The 19,592-nt window shown below is 33.8% G+C and overlaps 2 protein-coding genes across 3 annotated transcripts in view; one reads left to right on the top strand and one right to left on the bottom strand.

The window, feature by feature from the left end:
• Positions 1-402: 402 nt before the first annotated feature.
• On the top strand, positions 403-14,172 carry LOC113231509 (alpha-tocopherol transfer protein-like). The gene is made up of 6 exons (XM_026465836.1): positions 403-1,002; positions 7,149-7,243; positions 8,180-8,333; positions 9,977-10,170; positions 13,467-13,725; positions 14,022-14,172. The coding sequence occupies exons 1-6, from the start codon at positions 819-821 to the stop codon at positions 14,060-14,062; spliced, it is 927 nt and encodes a 308-aa protein (XP_026321621.1). The 5' UTR covers positions 403-818; the 3' UTR covers positions 14,063-14,172.
• A 3,553-nt stretch (positions 14,173-17,725) lies between these two features.
• The window catches only part of LOC113231985 (alpha-tocopherol transfer protein-like), a 75,306-nt gene continuing 73,439 nt past the window's right edge, over positions 17,726-19,592 (bottom strand). For both annotated transcript variants that reach the window (XM_026466603.1, XM_026466611.1), the window contains exon 7: positions 17,726-18,668. In XM_026466603.1, the coding sequence (XP_026322388.1) occupies positions 18,631-18,668 (38 nt within the window). In that variant the 3' untranslated portion in view covers positions 17,726-18,630. The remainder of the gene's footprint in view (positions 18,669-19,592) is intronic.

Genomic DNA, 19,592 nt, shown 5'->3' with positions numbered 1-19,592 from the left:
CATTTTGTACAGTCAACTTGTACAATTTTGTTGTTGTTGTTCATAGAATAAAATATGGTACAAGTATATTTACTTGATATTCAAATGAATATGTAAACAATAAGAAAAATTTAAGTTTTCTGCCTCAATCCAAAGCAAGAGAACGATTATAGGTACATAATAGCTGGTTGGATAATCAATAAAGGTTTATTATTATTATTATATCTAATAAAATGCAAGAACATTGGAAGCACACTCAATATGAAAGCAAATGTCTGCCATAAAACATAGAAAATATAATGACACACCGATCAGAGAAGGAAATAGTCGACGCTGTCATCATGGTTATTGGGCACAAGTGAGCGTCCACTGTGGGCTCCACGAGTAGTGGGACACCGTAAGATGCGCGTGCGCAGTACCCGGTCAGTACGTTCCGACGCCGCTGTGGGTCGAACCTCTTTCCGGCCTCTTCATATATATTTACCTACACGCTCGTTTCAAAAGTTTCGGCAGCTTTCACCAATGCTTTTTTGGATATTTTGCGCACACAAGAAGTTGTAAAATTATTCATCAAATTATAATTAGTTTAGTTTAATTTTGAAATATTATATTTGGCAGAAAATAATATATGGGCGGTGTTTTGGAATAAATAATTGTGATTCAGTAACGGTGAACTGAGCAAAACTGTGTCAGATTACGATTAGTTAAAAACGAGTGAAGGGTTCGGTAGTGACGACATTATAACACACTCAACAAGTTGATCTTGCGTCTTTGGACTTGTTGACACCGATACAAGAAAACTTGTACAACAAAAAACAAAGAGGAAATAATTGTTAAATATGACAATGGAGATCCATTATGATGAAAATGGTACTCCGTATGTAGACTGGGGAGGAAACACAATAAGATTGGAGAAAGAACCTATTACTGAAAAGGTTCTTATAGAAAAGGCAGAAAAAGAACTGAGAGAGACACCAGAAATTCGAGAGCAGGCGCTGCGGGAACTAAGGGAATTATTAAAAGGTGTTTTTAATTTTTATTTTTATAAAGGTTTTTACAAACTCTTCCAAATCGTTTGTATTGACGTTTTTTAATGTATTATTATAATTTTCTATAATACCAAGTAGCAGGGCGAACAAGTCCTGTGCATGTTGATAAGCGATACGCCTTTCCATAACAGTTGCAGTGCCACTCAGAACTTTGAAACGCAAAGATCTGAGGGGCACTGGTTCTGCGCCTGTCGCCTTGAGACATATGTCGACAAGTCCAATGTGTCTGTAATTTCATCAACACCCTTTACTCTTCAAAACCGGAACTTAGTAATGCTCACATTATTGCTTGGCGGCAGAAATAGGTAAAGTTCTTTCCTTGGCGAACTCTTTCAAAAGGAGCTCTACTGCTACTATCATTAATTAAGGGATTAGAATAGTAATAATCTAATTTAGCAAAGTTTATTCACAATGTATAATACAGTTTTATTTCTACGTTACCTTTTAATATTTATCTTTTTCCTTAATTATTATCGTTTGGTAACGATAAATAATCAATTAGCGTATCCAATCCATTTGATGCTAAACCTATCCAATCTTTTGTAATGTAATCATAAACGTATTCTATATTTTCTGCTATTTCGTGATTTTTCCTTCTTTGTTAAGTAAATAAATATTTACATATTTTTATGTTAGTGCTTGCATTTTTACACACATTTATGGCGTTCGCTATTGAATATAAAGTGCATATACTAGTATTTATGTGGTCTGTGAGTGCATATAATTAACCCGTTGAAATTTTGCTATTACATAATATATTTACCAATGTCTAATGACATTTATACAATGTATTTGTCAATTGAGTAGCACGGTCGATTACAGTTCGCTATTCAATAATGGCTGTTTAAAAATTGAAAATTATTGCCACTTGACCATGCACTTGACCGATTTTAGATACAAACTTTGAATTTTGGAAAAATGTGCTGTAGAAAGTATTTATTATGGACCATTAAGTAGAGCAGCAGTTTAAAAAAGTGACAGTAGTTTGTACAGCTTTGCCGCATTAACTTATGCGGGTATATGGCATAAATAAATATACCCTACACTATATTTTGCGTCTACATCAGAAAACAATAAACATTTTGTAATAATATCATTAAATTTGAACAAAGCTCGATTTACTATTGTAAATCGAGTAAACTAAACACTTATTAGTGTTTAGTTGTAAATAGTTTTTGCCCTCGATTTCGGGCATTAATGGGTTTTAATCCGATTTAAGCCCGGTAAGCGTCGGGTACTTGCTCATCTCTGTACGTAGAAATGGAAATTAGAATTGGTATTTAAGCCAATGGCTGGTGCTTAAGTGTTTGAAATGTAAATAATATCACAATTTTGGCTGTTATGTTAGTAGGTCTTACAAACCGCGTTCCACTTAAAAGTAAAATGTGCCTCAAAAAGTGATCACTTTATACAACGAAAAGTATTTTTGTAATGGCGGTAAACATTTACAATAATTTACCGTAAGTACATACTAAGGTCTGAGAAAAACCTTATGCTATTTAAAAAAACAATTAAACTACTATAGAATAACAGTGTTCATTGTCTAATTTTTGACATTTATGTATTTATTTTGACGTTTATAAAATTATTAATATTATTTTGACATCTAGTTATCATTAAATTTGACCCATCCTATCACCACGTTTCAAATTATTGACTGAATTATTTAATCCTTGTGTGTGACATTATTAAAAAAAAAAACACTGGTTTAGTCTGTTGAAGTGCATGTGTGTTATTGTATAATATGCCTTCAATATGTTTGTGTGCATAATATTTGGCCGGATAAAGTGAAACTATACTTATTTTGTACAAGTCATCAGCTTCCATATGGCTCAACTCACACTGGCGCAGAGTCGAAGTGTCGCGACGCGTCATGTTTTTCGCCTATAGCATATTCATCTCCATTGTCCCATTATTAAAGCACAAATTTATGTTATACCAATACGAAGTCAAGCGCCGCGCGTTGCTTGAGCGCAGTGAGGCGTCCGACGCCGACCACACTGTGATCCGGGCGCACTAATACGAGCGATGTCGCGTTGCCAGGCGTTGTAGTTGAAAAACAGAACGCGACGCGACGCTTCGACTCTGCGCCAGTGTGAGTTGAGCCTTAAGGTAACCTGTGTTTTCACAAACAATGAATTATGAATTTCGAACGAATTTATGTCATTATATACTTACTTCTATTTCTCGTTCAGTTTTTACTTACTGTTTTCCATGCTCTAAGGTTTTTACTATAATAATCATTTTTAAACCAAATGGTGATTTTTTTAAAGTAAAATGTTAAATAAATTTCATCGTTTCATGGAAAAAATTATAAAAAGTTAATTAGTAGCAGTGTAGCCTATTTCTACCGTCAAGCAGTAATGTGAGTATTACTGCTCTCCGGTTTTGAAGAGTAAGGGTGCTGGTGAAATTACAGGCACATGAGGTGACGGGCCCAGTGGGAGTGCCCCTCAGATCTATGCGATTTAAAGTTCTGAGTGGCGCTGCAACTGTTGTGGACAGGCGTGTCGCTTTTCACCAGGCCACCACTACCACTTGTTCGTACCTTCACTTGGTATCATAAAAAAAAAATATATAGTTCTGTATGAATGAATTTTTGTAAGAGCAATTAATAATTATAACAAACTACTTAGTGGAGTAATTTCACAAAAATCAATTGCATATCATGGTAGTAAAACATCGCAACAACACAAATACAAATCATTCAACATAAACTGAAATCATTAATAAACGACTCTTTATACGCAATAACTGCTTTTTAAATTTGACCTCTCTTAACGAAGGTCCATTGGCACTAATGCGGACAACGGATAACACTTTTCATTGCAATGTATGAGAGAAGCATATCAATTAAGGAACAGTCGCTATTATCTAATTCTATACATATATTGAATGTTTCTCTATTTGTACTTATATCTATAGATAAGAATATTGATCATTAATTTACTTTATCCAACATTTTATAGCAAGAAATTCGTTTAACCGCTGTGTCATTTTATTTTTAACCGATTTCAGAAAAGGAGGAAGTTCTTAATGCGAATGTATAGGAAACGAAACTATTTTTCCGATTTTAAATCGCGTATATTTGTTTTTTTCAAACAAACCGATGTTTCGGGCCCTTTACATGTCTCATAGTCACGGTTGACTGTACAGTTTTTGTGTACGTTACGCGATTACTACGGTATTTGTGAACCGATTTTGATGATTATTTTTTCATTGGTCCCATTTAAATTTGAAGAAAATATTCCACCTCTAATGGGGACAAATTAGGGGGTGAATCCGGTTTTGTGCACTTTTCGGTAACCAATTTCAATAAAACTTAACAAATAGATGTAATTCCACGAATTTTTCAGGTCGGTTTTTGTTTATAAAAAAGTTATAATTATAATGTAAGTAGTATTTTACAGTGTACCTATATGTATTTGTATAAGCGCCAAAAGCAAAATTAACAATTTTCTTTTCTTTTTCCTTTATAAATACCTAATAATAGACAGATAACAGTGCCACCACGCTAATTATCCGGTCTCAAAATTAAATTTGCGCTATACGTGCACCCAAGGTTACTAACCTTTTGAGAATCGGATGAAGTTTGTGCAAACGGGCTGATCTGGGGTCTGGACCGACTGAGAAGGTCCCTATGCGAGTTTGCTTGCAAAGGTTATATTGCCCTTTTCGTATCCTCTGAGGCTCGGTAGATAGAGAGCCACTATATCAAAACTTATGTAGAAAGAAATGATGTTTGGTCTAAATGGTAAAAAAACTTGTTTTGTTAGAAAAAAAGTGCCTCACAATTGAGTACACAGGCAACAATCCAGCAGTGTGGTCAAATGGTTGGATTTCATACATTTTTCGTAATTTACGACCTTCTTGCGTAATATTATGCAACTTTTGTTTTGAAGACAATTTTCGTAACTTTTGAGGACGTTGAGATTTTTAAAATCAGCTATATAGTTATAAACTTAACCTTATTATTTTACGAATGCAACCAAATAGACAAAAAAGTAATTCCGTGGTGGCGCCAACAAAATGGAGTCAACCAATTACTTGTTGGTTATAGCTTGAGTTTTCTTGAGCGTAGGTACTCTTACTTTTTATTTTTAGGATTTAGGCGTATTATAATATACCTTTCAGAGTTAGAATTTTTAATTGAAAAAAACGCACTTGTAAAATGAAGTTTTTGCAGCAAAAATGTAACTTTCAGATAACGAAATGTAGTTTTTGCCAAACGACTCTGGCAACAATGCTACCCAGAACACCCAGACTCTGCTCAGTTAGACTTATTTAGAGAAATATATATATAGAGTGCTGTTACCGCTGGGTCACCCACAACCTGTCATTGGGTTGACAGGTTGTCAAACATTTATTGTTATTATTACATGTTTATTTTGTACGCAGAATTCTATAGAACGCAAGATTTATATAAGGGGATACAATTCCCGAATGTTTAAAACTTCTTTACACTAAACTTGTTCATAAATATCTTGAACTGAGGGGTTAAGTTTTTAAACGACTTGACAAAATAGGCATATATATTTTACATACTTGTATTAATAGTTTTTCGACAAGTTTACCTCTTAAAAGCTATTAAGATACTATTGTTGTAGGATGCCATATACAAACAACTCTAATAATGTTAATAAGTCTGCGATAAATGAATCTTCGTCTTTATATAGGTGTAAGGAAGTAAGTGCATGTGCACTACCATAAATAATACATATGTATTGACTCTGGTTTGAATTTTGCTGCCATAAAAATTGTGCCGAATCATTTGTCAGGGCTTAGGTGCCAATACCTTTTTTTTTTGCCAATACCTACATGTAAGATTATTTCTAAGGTCTTGTAGACATAACAAAATGTTTCTTTTTTTAATTAATAGTTTATATCGGCTTTGGTTATTATTGAATATGTCAGCCTCATTAATCAAACAATACATGAAAACAACACAACAGATAAATCAAAGTACTTTCTAAAACGATATGAAAACTCAATACAATAAATAATTATTTATTGTCGCAATTTGATTGCAACTTTACATATATTTACCTTAAGGGGTTTGTGACGAACTGCTGAGTTCACCGGGATCCCCTGGGGGATTGAGCTAAGGGACCCTGGTGGATTGAACGAACTTAACATGTATACAAAATTTTCGCGGCACTACTTGTTGGTTCAGACAAAACGTATACCCACCATAAAATGCACCAAAACCTATCTGTGCAAATAACCGCAGAACACACTCCATGAGTACATAAAGTATGTACATCCTAAGGAATTTTATACACTTCGCATTTTGGACACCTTCGTCATACCGAAGAAAATGCGCGCTGACAATTTATGTTTCTTCATTTTTATGTGAAAGAAACGAACACTTAGCCGTTAACTCAAATAACGTTAAGCGACGATGTGAGCTACGATATGGCAGACTTTGTGACCGACGATCCTAATGCGTTTGTTTAATAAATGCCTATTCGCATTGAATAGCCCTAAACTGTACTTTTCGGGAAACCTATTATTCTAATTTGCCGTGTAGTTTTCGGTTGGTTTTAGATACAATATATTCCTTTGCAGAAACCTTCTTTAAAATGTGTTATTTACTATAATACTGTCCCTTAATATATCAATATGAATCTTGAGACAGCACGTTATTTAAGAACACGTTAAAATTTATGACGTTTGTGCAATTGATAGATTCATATCATCACTTAACACAAGATTGCCAAATTATTTCATAAAATTGACGGTTTGAATGTAAGTACCTAACATACACGTTTAAAAATTTTTACAAAAACAAATTGCTAAACAGCATTGAGGAAAAGTATTGAATATCGTACCGAATAACGTTAGCAATATAAATAAAACTAAAAATAAATTTTATTTCCAAACAAAGTTCTTGCGGCAGAACCAGTTTATCTTTGAATAAATTATATGTCAGTGAGTTTGTTGCACCGTGTCATGGACACTGCTCAAAATTATTATCGATATATTATTTTTCAGGTACAATCTGTAAGATGCAGCTTAAAATCATTTGTTCTATTTTGTTTCGTTTCATCAAAATTTAAGTATGTTATACATAGATTAATGATGTATAATGTTCTAATTACATATTTTAACACTTTTCAGCCGAGAAGTCATTGATCATACCGAGTGAAAAAGATGATTTTCTTTTAAAATTTCTCCGGCCGTGTAAGTTTTATGCGACGAGTGCTTTAAAAAGGGTAAGAATTTAGTTATGAAAGTGATTATGATATCTAGGTTTATTTTTACACAACTTGACTTTCAAAACTAAAGTCCAATTTACTTTCACCATGTGTCAACCTTACGACAAAACCCAAAACTAAAATTAAGACTTTAAAAAGGCATACGATACGGTCAGCCGGTCAGCAGCTCATCAAACTCAAAGATAGTGGGATGACAATAATATGAGCATATTATTTGATTTGCATCCTTCTTGGCAAATCATAACCAAGTAGTAAGAATTGGCTTGAAACAAAGTACATCTAAATGTATCTATTACAGCGTGCTCCAAGGATCATTACTAGGACTGCTTTTGCTCCTCACCTACGTCTATAATGTCCATTAAAACCAATATTAAGGGAAACATAACTTCGTACGTCAATAACACCTGTTTACTCTGCTTTGTACACTTTATTGAAACATTAACTTTCACCATTACTATTACAATTTTAGTATTAACATTAAATATTTTATTATGTCTAATAAAAAAACTATTTAATAAAATTATGTTTCGTGACTTAATAATGTTTTGTTTTAACAATGTTTAAGAATTTGTCATATTGATTATAATGAATATTATGATGTTCTATTGTATAATCATGATATTAATTTGTTTTTTGTGAAGTTACTCCACTAGTTTTTTATAATTATTAATACAAACATCGAACGTAAAGAAAAGGTCCTTCGATCTGACAAGAGTCGAACCTGTATCTGTGCCAAACTAGGTCCCCCTGTACACAAAAAATAAATGAATATCACGGTGCGTAAACATCGTAGGTAATATTCATTACAATCAATATTACAATTTATAAAGCGAGAACTCTCGTCAACCTCCGGTAGCTTTACCTGGTTGAGTAAAGAAAATCCTTCATAGATTTCTCACAGGTTCTCTCATAATTATAATGATATATTGGCAGATACAAGCCTACTACAAATTTCGAAGAAGTCATTCGGATTACTGCCGCGACCTGATGCCATCTACCATCCGCTCGGCTTTCAACCACAACATCGTGTCCATTCTGGCTCCTCGGGACCAGCACGGTCGCCGTATTATGTTCGTTGAGTCTGGTGGTAAGTGTAAAACAAATAATAATAATAAAACAAATATTTTAAGTTTTAAATGCAGTCATTGACAACGTTGCCTAGGTAATGAAAATTAGAAAATACAATACAGAGCAGAATTTTTTTCTAGATTTCAATACAACGAATGATTTATTATTTAACACTGGTTGAATATGACCGTCAATACAAATAACTCTCATTGGTCATATCAGTATGACAAGCGAGTATGACCACCAATTATCGGCCTGATTTCTGGTTTACGGCATTTATTAGTCCCTGAGTAAATAATTTATTACCCCTTTTGTACCATTTCTTCGTTAAGTCAGCCGTGACCATGGGACACGAAGGGCTCGAAACGTTGATTTTTTTGAAAAAAACGAATGTACAGATGTAGTTCCGAAAAAATTGTTTCTTTTCTAATGTCTAATATATAAGTAATATAGAAATTTTATGATGTCGAAATCTTTTGTTCGGTAAAGAGCAAAAATATTTGTAGTTTATGCGTTTTACACATTATGTTGGCTAGCGATTTTCATATTGCATTCTCTTCTGCTCATTGTCCACGAAACTCAGAATAGATAGGTAGTTCAACTATAAATGAAAAGTATAAAAAAGCTATATATTTTCTCTCGGACTATTCAGAATATTCATCTAGTTGGCACTCCAATTGAATTAGGGTTTCTAATTGGACTGTACACCTAGTTGTATTGGATTCGTGCCTGGCTGACTTATGTACATACAAGAACGGTGCAACAACTAAACACGTGACAATGAATATCCGAGTCGTTCGGAGGATTATAATTGTATACACAGCTTGTCCTTATTTATATTTACAATGTTCGCGACCAGAGGAGACAGTTACTATAAAGCATTATCTTGTCTTTTCTTCTTGACGTTACAGCGTAGGTAGTTTTTTAGGCGATTGGCGAATTGTACTCCGAGCTGAGCTTCCACCTTGCTTATACCGAGTTATGCAGTGATGTGGATCGGAACTGAGACCTTGGATTGGGTTTCACAGTGTGTGATCGGGATTCGGGATTCGGGACTGCGGCGTGCTAAGCAAGAGGGTGGCTTTACATTTAAGCTTATACAGCTGTGATGTAGATCGGAAGTGAGATCTCGGGGAGGGTTTACACAGTGGGTAATCGAGACAGCGTCCTGAGGAAGAGTCTGCAATTGACGCGCGAAACTAGCGCGCGTACAACGGACCTAAAAATGGTCATAAAACAAAGCGTGAGTTGGCGTTGGCGGGTTACTACCAGCGCTGCGCAACGGCAACCCTTTTTGAGAATTACATAATGTTTGGGGTGCTACAAAATATATTTTTATAAGCAAAAACTATTAATTTAACATCAAAAGGTAACGTGTGACCACGTGCTCTATATGACAGAAAGGAACAAACAAAAGATTCATTCGTATTCATGTAATGACGAGACAGACGCGACGGTGTAACTGTTATCATTATCTTGAAAAGTGACAGATTAACTTGAATATTATGCAAGCAATATTTACAAAAAGCTAAAGTATACTAAAATTTTGTCTAGTTTTAACATTTAATAAATCTGTTGCCTATTCTACTTTTGATTCTTATTTTGTTTCAGTTTCCGAAGCAAATCAATCGATTTTTATACGAGTATGTACACATTTTTCAGCACTTTGGAACCCGCGCGATGTGCCCTTGTCTGAAGTATTCCGTGGCGTGCAGCTAGGTTTGGAATCCGCTATGGTGGAACCACGAACGCAAGTTTGCGGAGTCATCACCATCATCGATATGAAGGGTCTTTCCTTCTCGCAAGTGTTGCAGTTTACTCCTTCTTTTGCTAAGATGGTCGTCGATTGGATACAGGTACGCTTGGAAATGACTACAATTATGTATATCGAGTTCTTAGGTTTTCGCGATTGTTAGACATAGGAAAGAAAACTATTTTTTCGGATTTAAATCGCGTATTAATATTGACTGTGACCTACCAATCATGAACATGGGACCTGTAAAGGGCCCGAAACGTCGGTTTTTGAAAAAACAAATATACGCGACTTAAATATGGAAAAATAGTTTCAATTCCTACAATTATGTATTTAACTTAAATTTAAAATTTGTATATAAACTGGGGAAAAAATGGATTTTACTACCCTATCAAGAAGGATAGTTTGTTGTTGGAACAAGTGTTTACTTTTAAATATTCACGTAATTTACTCGTTCTTATACAATTGCTGGAAGTGGACTGGAGTGAATTGTTTTTATTTTCGTAGTATACGAGTATTAGTTTGTGTACAAGGTATGATAGCGGTTAAAAAGATATCGAATGAAGAGTTAAAAAGGTATATGCAGTGAATGGAGTCATGAATGGAATGATGTGTAGTCAATATATGTCTGAGAAGGCACGAATGGTGGTGCATAATGTTGTGTCGGTTTCAGTGATCTGCGGTTTCAATATTGCTTATGGGAAATTTGTATATGTTAGAAGAGACACAAGAGTAGAATTTTATTAGCAGTAGAGCTCCTTGTGATAGAGTTTGTCCAGGGTAGTACTGCCATCTTACCTACCTTATTTCCTTATTTCTATATTACCTTATTTCTGCCGCCAAGCAGTAATGTCAGCATTACTGTGTTCCGCTTTTGAAGGGTTACATGGGACTTGTCAATTACGTTTGAGGGTGAGGAGCGCAGTGGCAATGCCCCTCAGATCTTTGCAATTTTAATCTCTGAGTGGCACTGTAACTGTTATGGACTGGCGTGTAGCTTACCATCAGGCGCACAAATTAGTGATGAAAGAGACTCAGTCTTTTATATACATAGAAGAATATTAATAACTGGTGTTCTTCTATATATAATATATAATAATCGAGAGTGTTCTTAAGAAGGCTGCAGTGCTTATGGAGAAGAATAATAAGGCTTGTATGAAACGATTGATTGAATGAAGCAAGAGAGGTTTATTATGCTCATGCTAGGTAGCGATCGACACTTCCTACCTATTTAAATAAGAATCCGAGGGCGTTTAAGTGTTTGTAGATCAATAGCAAGAAACTGTTGCGCAGAGTAACGGAATTAAGGATACATAAAAATGAGTAGTCTTATTTTTCACACATTGTGCCTCCGAGCCAGTACAAAGAGCATTGTGTATTGTACGGATATGAAGTAGCGTCCTCGTACAAAACTCCGGAAGCAGTGGTGTACGCGTTCATCTACCGAGTATCGTACGCGCCAAGGCTAAATAATCACCAGACCGTAGGATTAATTTTTAAATAAGTTACTTAGTAAGCACTCAATAAGTATTTATTGTTGTTTTTATTGTTGGAACAAAACGAAACGGCTGTACGTGTTTCCAGATTGTGTTTAATTGAGATCATTATTCATATTGTCTTGGTCGACTTTGTTATAATAGGCACTTGTTATCGTTTTATCCTTTTAAATGCATAAATACATGTCATTGGAGGTGACTAGGCAGATATCACATGTCTCCGTATGTCACGATCGTGACGAGGTACTTCTTTCGTTTCCTCTATCAATAATGTCACGTATAGCACATGAAATTTTAAAGGACGCAAGATTCATTACGAACCGTAGGATAATGATTACGTGAATTAGCGTCGATGCTGATTAGACTCTTATCTTTGCTTAGTGGCAGTAACTCTGATACTATTATTAACGGAGTTCAAGTGGTCACACAGGAAAGTCAGAACATAACAGTTCGCGTCCGCCTTTGTCAAGTTTATGAACTTTAAAAATGTTCTTTAAGTGTTCGCCCGGAAAAATACTGCCAGCTTACCTATTTCTGCCGCCAAGCAGTAATGTGAGCATTACTGCGTTCCGATTTTGGAGGGTAAGAGTGCTGGTGAAATTACAGGCACATGGGACTTGTCAACTTATGTCCCAGGGTGACGGTCGCAGTGGCAGTGCCTCTCAGATCTTTGCGATTTAAAGCTCTGAGTGGCACCGCAACTGTTATAGACAGGGGTGGTACTCAACACCAGGCGCACGACTTGTTCGTCCTGTCACTTGATATTATAAAAAAATTAATATAAACTGCATTGATATTATGCTTATTAAGTTTTGAAACTTGAATAAAAAATTGTTTGAAATCGAATTTAGTAACCACTTATACGGTTCTATTGGAGGATAAAAAAGTTTCTTGGGTTTTTTAAAGGCATCCATCACGATTTTTGACGACCTCAGTGGTCGAGTGACATGCGCACCGGTTTCCATGGTGTTGCCATCTCCGAGGTCCCGGGTTCGATCCCCGGCCGGGTCAAAGTAGAAACTAACTTTTCTATATTGTCTCGGGTCTGAGTGTTTGTGGTACCGTCGTTGTTTCCGATTTCTGTAACACAAGTGCTTTAGCCACTTACTTTGGGATCAGAACAACGTATTTATTTTTGTTTATTTAATAATTTATTGTGCAGGAAAACACAAATCACAGTAAAACGGAAAATACAAGCAAAAGGTAACTATTTCTAAAAGAGGGTATTTAGGTATTAAAGATAGTATTTAGGTATTCTTCTTCCGGCAAACCAAAACACAGGACAAAATAATTACAATAACTGGTTTACGTACACAATAAAACAAAATTAAATTATGTAATAAAATAATGATAAAAAAAACAATAGCAAAAATATTAAATTACTACAGACTATATAAATATTCAAGTTCAAGCTTATTTTAGTTCGTTCTTCAGTATAATAGCAGGAATCAGCATAGTCTAGTAGGGTAAAATAAGAGATTGAGCTAAATAGACTTTGGATTTCAAAGGCAAAAAGTTTGGAGGTGCAAGCGAGAGCAAGGAGAAATGGACTTTTCGACTGACTTCATTAATATGTGGAGTCCAAGCTAAATTACAATCCACAAGCAGACCAAGATTAGCAGCAGTAGAAGTATATTAGGCAATAGGCGTTGAATTCTACTGTATAATTTGGACAGAATCAATGTCCAATGTGCCACATATATGCTCACTTCCTACAATCATGGTCTGCGACTTTTTGGGTTTTACCAACATGCCAAAAGACTCAGTCCAATGAGCGATGTTTCTTAAATCAGCGTTAACCGCTTATGTGATGTTGTCCAATATTTATATTTTTACATAACAAGATGTAAAAATACAATCATCACGTTATAATCTAGTAAAATATAATTTATTTTACTTTCAGGATTGCATACCAATTCGTTTGAAAGCCGTCCATATAGTGAACCAGCCGTACATCTTCAACATGCTGTTTGCGGTGTTCAAGCCTTTTCTGCGAGAGAAACTGCGCTCGCGCATATTTTTCCACGGCAACAGTCCGAATTTGCTGAATCACGTCGACGCTATAGCGCTGAGAAAAAGACATGGAGGGCTTTTGCCTGAACCCGAAATATCAGGCGACGTTCTGTGGAAAATGCTTTATCATTATGAGGAAGATTTCAAATGTAAGTATAGTCATACATATAAAGAATTGGTTCTTAAAGTTAAAAGATCAATATCGTAATGTTAAAAGATATATTTAGAGTACGATTCAATAAAAATTCTGGTGGTTCACAGTTCAACGTTGTGAGATCATCCATATTATATACCTACGCTAAGCCAAAATCCCAAAATTTGTTTTTTATGAAAAAGTTATTAAGTGATAGCAAGGTCAAAAGGTTCTCGATTTAGGATTATAGCTCGTCTGCGGCATTACTTAAGTATCTAAACTTTTTCTCTAACAGATTTTTTTTTATTTCAGTGGCGAATTCGTATGGCTTTGCCGACAACAATAACAAGTGACTATCTAATAGAGGTAAAAAAAATGACTTTCGAAACGTTACCTTATAAATATCAGTGTTTTTAAAACTGTCATAGTTTCTGATTCGTATATAAATACTCACTTGGTGATAATTAAAATGAAATGAAAAATAAAAGATAAGGTGACGGTCGCAGTGACAAAGATTTTTGCCATTTGAAGCTCTGAGGGGCACTGCAACTGTTATGGACAGGCGTGTAGCTTACCATCAGAAGTATGACTTGTTCGTCCCATCACTTAATATTATTTAAAAAAAAAATGTGTGTATGAAGTTGCCAGTCCGCATTGAGCCCGCGTGAGAACTACAGCCCAAGCCCTTCCATTGTGAGAAAAGGCCTCTGCCCCTCAGTGGAAATATAGGCTAACTATTATTATTACTATATAATTTTAATATAAAAGTGATAGGATATATAAAAAGACCCAGGGTACAAAATGTTCTTAAGTACAATGTAGGTGCTGTAAAATTGTTTAAAGTCAAAGCTTCGGAATAGTTTGAGTTTTACTCAATAATCTTTTTTTACGTAGGTATACAAGATAATTGGTTTTACGGAAATATGCGAATATAATAATTATTGAGAAGCGCTTTACATCCTAATAATCGTTTTCTATAATTGAACAATAGTTAATTTTGATCTTTGCTTTTATTTTAAATAAATAAATATAAATAAGACGTCTTCCTTCTTCCATTCTTCCTAGAGCTCCTCTCTCTCCCTCCTCACTCTCTCTCATTTGCCTCAAAATAAAGTAGGTAGATATTATTATGTTACTCTTCTGTTCTTCTGTTCTGTTACCCCATCTGACTAAATCTAAGATTCGTACGAATACGTACGTGTAAGGCTATGGAGTAGAATTCCCTGCCTGCAGACTGGTTCTCTGGAAGCTATAACTTGGGCCTTTTTAAGGCGAGAGTGAGTAGGCATAATATAGAGTAGTCACCACAGTTTACATGGTTTTAGTAGCAGTAGAGCTCCTTGTGAAAGAGTTCGTCCAGGGAAGTACTGCTACCTTACCTATTTACATATTTTTTTAATTTTTTTTATTATTTACATATTTATTTACATACTTCTGGAAAAGCTGCTCCCTTCATGCTGAACAAAGTGGTGACCAGCCATTCTGACGTCAGTTAATAATTTTTTTTTTCTCAGACTATATCAAAGGTAGCAATTATTTAGAAAAGGTAGCAAATAGGTAGTAATTCTTGAATATACACTCAGCGCCAGATGCGACAGGCGACCAGCCATCCTGACGGTCACTCTGAGCACCTGGTATGATTAGTCAGATTTAGTAGGCTACTATACGTAGGTATTTTCGATTTTATATGAGAGTGATGTATCTGTTACGTAGTTACTATTAAGTAATCTGTGACTTGGTATCATAAATAAAAGAAAGTTATTAATGCGGAATTGACTCGAGGCGGTCTGAAAATGTTTTCTGTCCACGCAGTAAGAGCAATGAAGATTCCGCCGTCTCACAACGTCTATTAAGCTCTTATTACAAGTACGTAAAGTTTTTGCTGACTGGCTTAGTGCATTCCGTGTTGATAAGTCCACCGCCACTTTCCATCAGTTGAGATGAAGTTTCAAAGAGCACTTTTTCTTAAGGTTTCGAGGCTTCGACTTTAGAAAATATTATATAGTATTTAAGACCTGAGCGGCATAAGTTAGTATTCATCATCGAGTATATAACCAGAAATAGAGACGAAATAAGGGCCATCCATCCCTGGCAAGGTAAATGAACCTTACACCAGTTTTAAATATCAACTCTCGTTTGCGCTGAAACCACAAATTAGAAAGCTGAAATAGTACAGCGCCAATAACTGACATGTGTGTACGTCTCCGTATATTCCAAAAATATTATGCATTTTTTGTAATAAAGATAGTATCTCAAACTATAGGGGGCTGTTCCATTCGGTGGTGTGGGAAAAACAGCAAACATCTAATTAAAAAACAAACGGAATCACATTTCATTTCATCCGTAATTAAATATAAAATAGGTAATTTTCCAATTTTTGTCCATTATAGAAAAGCTCAAGTTAAACTTGTCGATTAGAAGGGAAATAATTGACGACACCCGTAAATTGTTTCGAATTCGGGCTGGCCAATTGAAGCGCAGTTGTCACCGTAATGATTTGGCAGAATAGTTTTCAAACAAATTAAATGACATTTCATCTCTATTTCTAGTTATATTCTCGATAGTGTTACTTTTTTTAAATCTGTTATATCTTCTTATCGGATCGATGGAATACACTATAATGCTTGTCATCAGGGTGAAAGCATTTGCCAATTGGCGTAATGTACTGACCACGTGCACTCCAATGTGTTATATAAGTTACAATTAATCAATTATAGTTAGATAATTTTGTTTGGTATACAATACAATATGTGATAATGCGTGATCAATTTCTTTTCTAATCGGGGATTAGTTTTATATATAGTTAATTATAAGATAAAACAGCAGAATAAAAAGATATTTGCATATAAACTCTTTTATTGTAAAAATATGTATTATCTATAGTTACATTCACCTCTAATTACATGTTTATACAAAATGCACCAATACAATATCTAAATTTTGTGATGTAAATATCTTTCAAAATATACATTTGCATATGAAGTAATAATTGCATAATATAATTTTTGTAATGTACGTTGGATCCTTACAATTAAGTACTTACCTACTTTCCTTTTTTTTTATTTTACTACGAATTATCATTCTATCAAAACGATGTACGTTGTTCTATGCGAGGAATAAAATTTCAAACGCAAAATTGTCCACTTTTTACATATGTTTAACTTTACTAACATATTTGTATCGAAAAAGTATCTACTACACGCAGTAGAATAACAAATGAACTCTATTATCTTATAGTCTATATATGATCGAACACAATATATGACCAAACAGAAAAATTCCTACTATCCGGCAGGTTACGAACAAGCGATATTATTCACCAAACCGGGACTATAGGATCGGAGCAGAATCGATAGAAATTTTCTTTTAAGTATGTTCGATTTTTATGTAACAAAGTAATGGAATATTTTAACAAAAAACAAATATAAGAATTATCATGACAGTCAAAAACCTCATGATATTCAATGCTAAAAAAGTGGAAATTTACTCATGAAATTAAATCCTTATCTGAAGGTTGCTGACCATGGCGACTATTATTGTGAAAAAGACACAATTAAAAAATAAACGACAATCTTCGCCAAGTTATAAAATTAATCCAAAGGTTTATGAGTTTAAAAACACTACTGGCAAGTATTAGCCATTATATGTATAATAATACATATTTTTTTAATTGCGCCTAGTTGATTAAAACTTTTATTAAAAAAGAACTAAATTATCTGCATGGATACTGCTGTGCATATAAATCATGTTCTGTTCACAGCCAAGTAAAATATATAAAAGTAAACATGAAAGTTGTATTGTTGCTTTGATTGATATTATTAAATAGAATTCACATTATCAAGTAGAATTCATATTATAAATTAGAAGGCATATTACAAAATAGAATTCATATTCTAAAATAGAATTCATATTATTAAATAGAATTCATATTATAAAATAGAATTCATTTTACAAAATATAATTCATATTATAAAATGGAATAGATATTTAAAAATAAAATTCATATTATAAAATAGAATTCATAATATAAAGTATAAAATACATATTATAAAATAGTATTCATATTATTAGATAGTATTCATATTATAATATAGTGTTCATATCATAAAATAGAAATCATATTATAAAATGTATGTTGACACGGAAACATTAAGAGGGCAGCAAAACAGTACTCATATTATGAAAGTTATTCATTATGCATCTACCAAAATATCAAACTACCTGTAATTAAACTTCGAGATCTGAAGTACTATAGTCATAAAGCTATTCGTGAATATAAAATACAAATATAATCTAAAGAACATTTGATATTTAATGTTTCCTAAATTATTTACAGTAGGTAGTATGGCAATTTAATAGCAGCGAAAATGGTTTAATAAAATGTACTTATAATTTTCGCCAAAAGACCCTTATGGACACATTTGTCTAGAAAGCTAATGGAATGCAGAGGAATATATTTTATAAGCCTATTTTAAAACAACACATCTTTCTTAAAGAAGTTGTTACAAGTTATATAGTTTACAGGAAATAAAGATTCTTTACGTACGTCCGCTTTCAATTGAGTGCGGATGTGAAGCTCATATTATACAGGTTCGGCGATTTATTTGAAGTTTACCATTTTAAAAATAGACGTTCAGAAAAACGATAGGTGTCTGCGATCGCAATGTTCTTTATGGTTTATTGTAATTAAAACAATTTTAGATGAAAGTAATGGTAAGTTTGCGCGCCATAATATCTATGCACTCGTTAGATAGAGCGGACGACCTTATACTTTCATTGATAAAAATAAATAAGAAAAAAATTACTTACAAATTATTTTGTACCTGTCTAATTTGTAGATTGAGCTTTAACTAATTTTAAAACCACGATATGTGCTTAAAATTAAAATATCACATATTCAGATACGAATCTAACAAACTATCTACTTCTCCTTGTTCTTATATCCGTAAGTGTTGATTGCTGAAACATAATAAAACAATGGTTAATATATGGCACTTAGATAAAGACAACGAGAGGAAACAAAGGTTTTAATGAATTTCATTAAAATAATATTCCCAGTGGCTACGAGAAAAACTACCATAGCACCAAAAGGTTTAAGTTGGTGTCGAACGCACTTTATTCTTCAAATGATATAACGGAAAAGCAAGGAAGTTACTATAATACATTTATAGTGAACTAAATTACAAGCATTTAAAATGCTAATACTTATACCTTTAAAATGAACTTATACCTTTAAAATGAAAGTGAACTAATTAAAAAAATTAAGAAAATGAGTTTATACACTAAAACGAGTATAAAAATCATTGTTCATAAGCTGTTAATTTGGAACCGACTCGCCAAGCAATAATGGTACAGACTCTCTGTATGGGTCTTTTTAATATGTATGAAATTCCACTCCTACATGTAAACGCTGCTTAGTGTTGAATCTGTATATGCAAAGACATCACGCCACCACCGTAGGTGACAAAGTGATAGTTAAGCAATTGAACCGATTTAGTTCTGAAAAATCATCATTAATTTTTCACAAACGCGACCTACTTAATTACTTAGAGAACTCTCTTTCGCAATTCAAACAGCTTAAAAATCTTATGAAGATCAGGACGTATTCCTTAGCTAGTGAAAGTGAACGAGGCATAATTCTTGTTAGGTCAAATGACTACAATAAAAAAGTGACCTCATAGCAACTTAACTAAACTTAAATAGCTTACTTTTAGTAAATAGCATTTTTAAAGTTGTTCTATATTAATAAAATGATCAGAAATTATTTTTGAGGATATAAAGTTGAACGTTTTATTATTATTTTCAAGAGTAATAAATTAAATAATGTGAAAATGTCACAACTTCAAAAATTATTTTTCGTATTCCCAAAAGTTGAAATTTTGT

This window comes from Hyposmocoma kahamanoa, unplaced genomic scaffold (genome assembly GCF_003589595.1).
Source record: "Hyposmocoma kahamanoa isolate Upper Pololo Valley unplaced genomic scaffold, ASM358959v1 102, whole genome shotgun sequence".
NCBI lineage: Eukaryota > Metazoa > Arthropoda > Insecta > Lepidoptera > Cosmopterigidae > Hyposmocoma > Hyposmocoma kahamanoa.
This window is presented reverse-complemented; position numbering and strand designations above follow the sequence as displayed.

Excerpts from the sequence above, each read along its gene's own strand:
- LOC113231509 (XM_026465836.1), top strand. The coding sequence starts at position 819 with ATGACAATGGAGATCCATTATGATGAAAATGGTACTCCGTATGTAGAC. Across the intron at positions 7,244-8,179 it reads CGACGAGTGCTTTAAAAAGG|ATACAAGCCTACTACAAATT; the intron begins GTAAGAATTTAG and ends ATATATTGGCAG. Across the intron at positions 13,726-14,021 it reads TTATGAGGAAGATTTCAAAT|TGGCGAATTCGTATGGCTTT; the intron begins GTAAGTATAGTC and ends TTTTTATTTCAG.